Source organism: Varanus komodoensis, unplaced genomic scaffold (assembly GCF_004798865.1).
Source record: "Varanus komodoensis strain SLA01 unplaced genomic scaffold, ASM479886v1 scaffold66, whole genome shotgun sequence".
Taxonomy (NCBI): domain Eukaryota; kingdom Metazoa; phylum Chordata; class Lepidosauria; order Squamata; family Varanidae; genus Varanus; species Varanus komodoensis.
The window spans coordinates 202,418-210,494 of record NW_025336296.1 but is presented as its reverse complement, the minus strand read 5'-3'; the positions used below and the strand labels follow the sequence as shown (position 1 = coordinate 210,494).

The window sequence follows — 8,077 nt, the reverse complement described above, 5'->3', positions numbered from 1 at the left end:
GAGCGAAAGGGGAGCGGGGGGGGGGGGGGGGCGTGCAGGTGCTCGCTGTGGCCGTCGAGACGGGAAGCCGAGCCTAGCGTTCAAGGCTGGCTTCCCCAACCTGGTGCCCGCTAAGTGTTTTAAGACTTTCCCCTCAGTCCCAGCCAGAGCGTCCAGAAAAACTGAGGAACCACGTTTGAAGGGGGAGCAAGACGGCGGCGGGGCCCTCAGTCGTTGCGACCCCGATGGAAGAAGACGAGAAAGAGAAGGAAGGCTTCCACAGGCATCGGGAAGAGGTTTCAGCGAAGGCATGCGGACCGGGAAGAGGTGTGGCTGCCGCCTTAGCCTGACACCGTGAGGGCGAAGCCGAGGGAGCGCGAAAGTGCCCCAAAGTCCCGGCGGGAAGGGCGCACAGCCAAAGGAAAGCAGGATATCACTGGAGCCAGAACGCCTTCCCACAGGCGCCGAGTGACCCTGCGCAGCCGCAAAGGGATTAGGGGAAGAGGGGCAGCGCTCCGCATCAGGCTGCCGATCCTCTGATCCATCTATTTAACTCTCCCGTTGAAAAACGAGGTAAAGGGAGCAAAAAGGCAGCCTGAGGTGAATCAAGGCAGCGGCCAATGAGCACCTTCGCGAACAGATAATAAAGGGGCGGGACCGTAGCGTTTCGCCAATCATTTCTGCTCATTCGCCGCAAAGCCCACCTATCAGAGGTCGAGAAGGGGTGTGTCCGGTTGCCTGTGGCAGGAGTCTATCGGCGCCTCGCGCCCTGTGCACGGCGCTGTTGCTATGGCGACCGCGGCGCGTCTGGACCTTGGGCGGCTGGCGCAGGAGGCCGCGGCGCTGGCGGGCGTCGTGCGGGGCTCCCTGGGGCCCGAAGGAGGCCAGGTCCTGCTCACCCGCCCGACGGGGGAGGTGGTGCTGTCGCGGGACGGGCGGCGCGTCCTGGAGGCCTTGAACGTCTCCTCGCCGACAGCTCGGTAATCGCGGCGCCCCGCACTGTCCTTGTCCTCCTGTAGAGGCGGTTCCGTTATCTCAGTGCGAGCGGGCCATGCCCGCTCCAGGTTTCTGAGGGCCCCTGGGCAAGACCCATGCAGTGGTCTTCCACTTTCAAGGTGCCTCACCATTGTAACCAACTTCTCTTGCTCCTCATCGTCTTTCTTATGTGATGCCAGGCCAAGACCTTTTTATTTAAACGGCATTTTAATGGTTAGCTTATTTATTGATTTTACATCTTTGGCCAGGGCGTTTCCAATTATATTGTTTTTATATGATTATATTTATTTATTGCTGTAAGCCGCCCCGAGGCTTCAGCGAATGGGGCGGCATAGAAGATTACTTACTAAATAAGTAAGTAAGTAAGTTAATCGCTTGCTTGCTTGCTCTTGCTTGCTTAGCAGGCAAAGTGCTTGTGATAAGTTAGGCACCGGCCTCCTCTTCACCACCCCTGTTGTCTGGACCAGGGAGTGAGAGACAAATGACTGAAAAGGAGGAAGAAATGGTGAAAAAGAGGCGCAACTCTGGGGGCTTTTTCACTGGGCTCCTGCCGATGTGTGGGCCCATAGCCTTCGCCCAACTATAGGTCCTCTAGTGGTGAGGAGAGGCTGGCATAATGAAGGGGGTTGGTCTTTGGCTTCATGAAGGAAAATGGACAGAAGCCAACAGAAACTGCATTTCCCCAGACTCTTAAGAGGCATGTAGGTACAGAACATAGGAAGAGCCATGCTGGATCAGGCCAAAGACCCCTGTAGTCTGGCATGCAGTTTACACAGTGATGAACTAGCTACTCATGTGAACACTACAAGTGAGGCATGAATATGACATTGTTCTGCCCATATTCCCCAGCAACTGGTGCACATAGGCATCCATCTTTTGATACTGGAGGTTGCTTATAGACATCTGGACTAGTAGCTTTCACCTCCACGAATTCATCCCATCCCCATGAAAAACAAGGGAGCAAAGGACTGGAGGAAGGGACTGTGTGAGATGAGTGAAAAAGGCAAAGAGAGCCAATATATTTATTACCTCCCTAAAATTTTGAAGAACCCACCCAGGAGTGCTTCAAATATGTGTTAGTCACCAGGTTAATGTGTGTGTATGTTTGGAATATGACTTCTCTTGATCTGTTTGTGTATGTGTGCAAAACTGTGCCAAATTGGTAGGGAGTGGTTAGTATGGAATATCCTGGCCTGCTCTGATTACATCTTCCTCTGTATTTGTTTATCAGGAGTTTGGGAGGCATGTCACAAGTCTTTGTTTCATAGGGAGATAAGGAATAAGCACAGATAAGGAGAGAGTCAGTTCCTCCTCCTCCTCTTTCTCTTTTTTTCTTTCACCCTTCTGCTCAGCTCTTGTTTCATCCTTCTCTTCCCTCTGATCTGTTCTCACACCTGTCCATGCCTACCAGCCCACCCCCCACCCCCTCCTAATCATCTTCTTGGTCATCATCTATCTATCTTGGTGTTGTCATTTTTACCGCTATACTTTTATGGACGTTTAATATTTCAATTACAGTATTTTGTAAATGAATAGTTGTGGTTTGTTTGTTTGTTTTTTACAGAACAATGATAGCATGTATTTCCACACACTGCAGTTTCACTGGAGATGGTGCAAAAACATTCATCATCCTACTCTCCAATTTACTCCAAGAACTTGAAAAACTTTGTAGAGGAGATGGTGCTTTCTTTTGTGAGAATATCCGAGGAAGAGAGAAATATAAAGAAAAATGCTACAGACTCAAGCAAGTTTCTCAGTTACTTATGATGATTCAGACAGACATTCTGGACCCCATAATGATACAGGACCTTCAAAGGCATTTTCTATCAGTTTTTTCTGTTTTTGATGCAGAAATAAATAGGAGCGCTATGTGCTCAGTATTAGAAGCATATTTTTGTGGAAAAGTAGGAAATAACAGACAAACATTTCTTTCCCAGTTGACTTACGATTTCTACCTCAAAGTTACAGCTGATAAAAATAGGAATGAAGTACTATCTTTGCTAGATGAATGTTTTGCTGAGTTGCATGCTACTGTGACAGGCCTACCTGTTTCAAGCTCAAGGATCCTAGATGGACTCATCCTTCAGAGAGACTTTACTGTATATTGTCCTGCAGATGGTAACATAAAAGTTCTAATTATAACAGAACCTATCCATGCATCTGTTTCCAACTTAGGTGTAGAAGTTGCCATAATGTCTGAACGTCAGCATGAGGCATCTGAAATCTGGAATACCAAAAGAACAGAAGCTCTTATACAGCACATGCAGAACAATAACATAAAGGTACTATTGTCGAGTGTAAAACAACAGGAAATTGTTCATTACTATGCAAAAAATAGTGGCATATCAATTGTAGAGTGTCTGTCACCAGAGGAAATCTCTCTTATTTGCAGGATCACCAAAATATCACCTTTTAGGCCATCTGTGGGCAATATTTACAGGGAAATCACTGAAACAGCTGTAGCAGTATTTTGCCAGCCATTACAGCTTGGCACCAGAAGATTTGTGCACATTGGCTTTGCAAAGACTTGTGCCCTTCAGCTCCACAGTGTGATTTTCTGTGGACCAGTAGTTGCAGTTGTGGAACAACATGCTTGTGCTTTTCATGGAGCATTCAAAATGCTAAAGCAAATGTTTATAACCATTCACCTGACTGAACACTGCAAATCAAAAACTGGAAATCAAAGTCTTTCAAAAGCAGTGAATAGTGGTTCAGTTGTACAGCAGTGTTGTGTGGAGGAGCACACCAATTGTAATGATGTTCAGGCCGGCACCAAGCCACTGAGTCCTTTCCCGATTAAAACTCAAAAGCTTCCTGTCCCTTCTACTTTGGAAAGTTCACTTACTCAATCTCAGAAATGCAATTATCAAACAGAAATGTTGAACGGGTCTGAGAATGAATTGCTTGAAGATAATCAACTTATTTCTACAACAGTAGAGAAAAGCACCAGTTCCAGGAATGTACCTGTGCAACTACCAGCCTATAAGAACAGTTCTAGCATCCCAATTTGTGAAACCTTGTTTAATTATGAGGAAAATAATAAAAGCAATGTTCAGAGAAATTCCAACTCTTACATAAGGGCAGGTTCTGTTGTCCCAGTAGGTGGGATCTTTGAGATCCTCTTACATTATTACCTGTCTTACTATGCAAAGCAGTGCCAATATCCAAACATGTCCATTCTTTGTACTCTGATTGCTGATGTGTTGCTAAACGTTCCAAAACTCCTGTGTAGGACACAGAAAAGGAATGCATTTCCTCAGCTCTGTTTCAAAGTTACCAGTACCCTCAAGAATGATCAGCAGCTTTGGCTGAATCAAAGATTAGAATCTGTGTCTTGTAAGTACCAATTAGTAGTTTCTGTTCTTCATTGTGCAGCTAGACTTCTTAGTGTTGACATGATTATTGGTATCAAAAGGCTACCACAGAAGGCTGAAGAGAGTGACTCAGATATTGATCTATGAAGATGGGCCACTTGTACCCTAGCCATGCCTGTCTGCCTGGTGGTTGCTGGAACAGGTGTTAGAACAAGCTATTCCTCAATCCTGAAACCCACCAAGTATTTCTTGTGGGTAGATTGGCTGTACTTTTAAGCAAAGAAAAGTAACACCTTTAGAGTGCAGTCGTACATCCATGTACGTGAAAGTTAATCCCTTTGAATTTAATGGAATTAACTTCTAAGTAAATTTTAGAACTGCACTGTTGGAGGGACATTGACACTTATATTGGTTTCCTGTATAATTAAAAAGGCTAGTAATATAAGTGGTTTTGCCACTTATATTAAAGTTTATCTACATTAAGACTAACTGTATCCTATGAGACCAATCCTGTAAAAAAGCATTGCCTGTGCAATGTCTAATTTCCTTTCACTCCCTTCTAGCTAGTGATAGTTAGGTACTAAGGAGAGAAGGAATAAACTGCTGTTGGAGAAAGGCAATCAGCAGCTTTTACTCTTCTGCCTTCAAATTTCTCCAGCAGTTGGGGGAGCCACAGAATTCCTAATAGGCTGAGCTCTCATGCTAGTATGGAGCCAGGATCACTTAAACTAAAGGGTCAAATCTGCAAGCACTTCTTGGCTTCCTTATAAATTGCAAAATGTGAGCTGTTTTGTCTACCAGATCAATATATTTGGTTGTAACTTGTTCAGAAGAAACCACATTAAAAGCTTCTTTAAGTGTGGCATGTTGAATTTTTAATTCTATTTTGTCTTGCACTTAGATGTAATGCTAGATGTCACTATTTTTTAAAAGACTAGATAATGTCTGGTTCACTTTTCTGACAGGCTGCCTGACATAAGATTAAACTTAAATTGTTTTATATATAAATGCTCTTAGGAGCCTCTGCTAGATCAAAGACCCTTCCCTGAGATAAAGAGCATGTTGGATGCACCAATAAAGTATATGTGCTTTATTGCACCTGAAAAAAAAGCTAGACACAACTTTGATTTTAAATTTGACTGGTATCATATTTGTTCCAAGTGGTTCTGTCCAACAGCAGTTGTAGGGCTGATTGTTTTAATTGGCCTGAACCCCAGTATTCTGTACTAATGATTTTTGGGTGAAGCTAACAGTATGCATAAACCACACTGTATGCACCAGTGACATTAACCCTAAAAGTGAAGACGCATGTGAACATTTAAATGATTTCTACTGAATCCTATAGCTGCTGTTTGAGTTTACTGTAAGCCTAGTGAGTTCCATTCACATAAATGGGGGATAGATGGGAGAGCCAGTGTGGTGTAGTGGTTAAGAGCATGGGACTGGTACTTAGATGATCTGGGTTCTAGTCCCAGTTCAGCCATGGAGCCAACTGGGTGGCTTTGGGCCAGTCACAGACTCTCAGCCCAACCTACCTCACAGGCTTGTTGTTGCGGGGATAAGATGGAGGAGGAGATGTAAGCTGCCTTGAGCCCTTTGTAGGAAAAAGGCAGGATATCAATCAATGGGAGATTCCTAGTTTAAATCAATCAATCAGTGGGAGATTCCTAGTTTCTCTGCTTACCGAACTTGGCAGAGTTTCTTTGACAAATGTGAGCCATTTCCCATTACTTACCCAAACTTCTCAGGTTTAAGAATGGGCAATCATGCCCTCTAGTGTGTTCATATATTGTTGCAGCTTCTTTTAAAATGTGTTTTATTTCATAGACCTATTGCTGCCTAACTGTAGTATTTCTTTTACTTTGGCTGTACCGCAGCCATGCTATGTCTTGAATATTGCTCTTTAATTCAAAGTGAGAAAATGGCTGACTCACAGAAATTTACCATGTGATGCTTTGCATGGCTGGAAAAGATGTGTATGTTCAAATTCTTCATGTCAGACTACTGCTGAGGCACAGTGTCATGCCTGAAGCCCCAACAGAGACAGCACCTCACAAGGAGGTCTTGTGCTTGGGACCCTGTATCCAAAAGCCAACCCCGCAACCTAACTTAGGGGTGGCTGAGCAGATAGCTGCACCTTCCCCTGACTCCCTGCCCATTGAGCAAACACCGAAGCCCACATCAAAGCAAGAGAGCCCCGAGGGAAAAGACATTACGAGTTCTACTCAGAAGGAGTCAGAGCAGGCTGTCCCTCCTCTCACTGACGCTGAACTTCCTGAACATGACACAGGAGACGCAGGGGGCGTGATAGACTTTTCCCTAGCAATCAGTCATAGCATTCTGAGGAGGTACGAGCAGAGGCAGGCCTTGTTACACCAGAGGGAAGAAAGGCATGACCAGGAGGGCTAGTCCCACATGGGCTTGGGGAGAGACACCACTAGAGGATTAACATCTGCATTCCAAAGACCTCAACAGAAGAGCTTCTCTATAGAGTTGTAAATCTTGTAGACAAGTAGCAATGAAGGACTTTAGTTTTATTGCTCGTGAACATGTGGGTTGTTTACATGTTGAGCAGCACCTCGACACAGGAACAGCCATTAAAAAGGCGACAACCCTATTTTTGCAACAAATAGAGTTGCCATCCTTTTTCTCATCTCAGCTGTAGCGCAACCCTAACCCTTACCAAAGAAACCAACTTCAGACCGGGGTGCACAACCCCCATCTGCTGGCCACATGCAGCCTCTGAGTGAGTGCTGTGTGGCCCCATGATACCACAGTAGGAAAACTGGTTGACAGCACCAAAGCGGTGATCAGTAGGAGCAGGAAAAGAACACCACCTCCCAGTGTTCCTGCAACAGCCAGAGTTAATAGCACTGAAGCAAGCACTGGCGTCACTGGGAGGAAAGGAGAGTCTCTAGCTCGGTTACTAAAGCAATTGCCCAACACCATCCTAATGATCTTACCAGAACTGTTGTGATGGGGGTGAGGTTAAGGCCTCTCCCATTCCAGCAATCATATTTGCATGTGTGTCTGCACATGTGTTTGTATGACACAGCTTCTCTTCTTTGGTCTGAGTCCCTGAGAGCCAAAAGAGCTGTGCACGCCTACTTTAGATTCTTTGAACTTGGAAAACGGTGCAGTGCCGTACCTTCCATTTCTCAGTAAAGTCTTAGTCTTACCTCTCCACTCCAGGTACTTTTGGAGGAAACTGATAACTTAGATCAGGTCTAGTCCAGGTTCTGGTTGGTTTCAGGACAAACTGCTTTGATCACCCTACTAGGTGACAGTTCCAAAGCCGCAACTGGTAGAAAATGGCAACCCAGACGCCAACAGGGCAGTAAAATAACTTTCGTTCTGGACTGGCTACCAGAAAGCTTCTATGGACAGTTCAAAGTGCTGGTCTTAACCATTAACGCCCCAACCAGCTAGGCCCATGCAATCTGAAGGCCTACCTTGGTCCGTGCATTCGGCCTGGATTACAATGAATGTGTGCTTATGAAACCAGCTGTTCTCAAGCTGTTCAGTATGTTTGTTAGCATGATTTTTCTAACTCTTCATTTCCTCTTGCTTATATGAGCATGGACATGCCCAGTCATGGCATTCGTAATCACAGTCCGTTTTCTGTCATCTTGCTCTTTTAAACGAGTGGTTTTTCAAATCCCATATTTGAAAAACCCTTTGGCACCAGCACCAAATTTGATCTGTTCAGCTCCAGGCAAAGGCCTTTTCACTTGGCCAAACTATCTGACGTGTCAGCTAGCTGGCACAGGTGTGCTGAACTTTTTTTG

The 8,077-nt window shown here is 45.2% G+C and overlaps 1 protein-coding gene across 1 annotated transcript; it reads left to right on the top strand.

Annotated features, from left to right (window-relative positions):
• The first annotated feature begins 768 nt into the window (after positions 1–768).
• Positions 769–4,680, top strand: BBS10 (Bardet-Biedl syndrome 10). Its single transcript, XM_044450429.1, has 2 exons — positions 769–959; positions 2,540–4,680. The coding sequence occupies exons 1-2, from the start codon at positions 769–771 to the stop codon at positions 4,434–4,436; spliced, it is 2,088 nt and encodes a 695-aa protein (XP_044306364.1). The 3' UTR covers positions 4,437–4,680.
• The last annotated feature ends 3,397 nt before the right edge of the window (positions 4,681–8,077 follow it).

What these genes read in the sequence shown, in the direction of transcription:
- BBS10 (XM_044450429.1), top strand. Translation starts at nt 769, where the DNA reads ATGGCGACCGCGGCGCGTCTGGACCTTGGGCGGCTGGCGCAGGAGGCC. An exon ending in GTCTCCTCGCCGACAGCTCG is followed by an intron (nt 960 to 2,539) that starts GTAATCGCGGCG and finishes TGTTTTTTACAG; the next exon opens with AACAATGATAGCATGTATTT.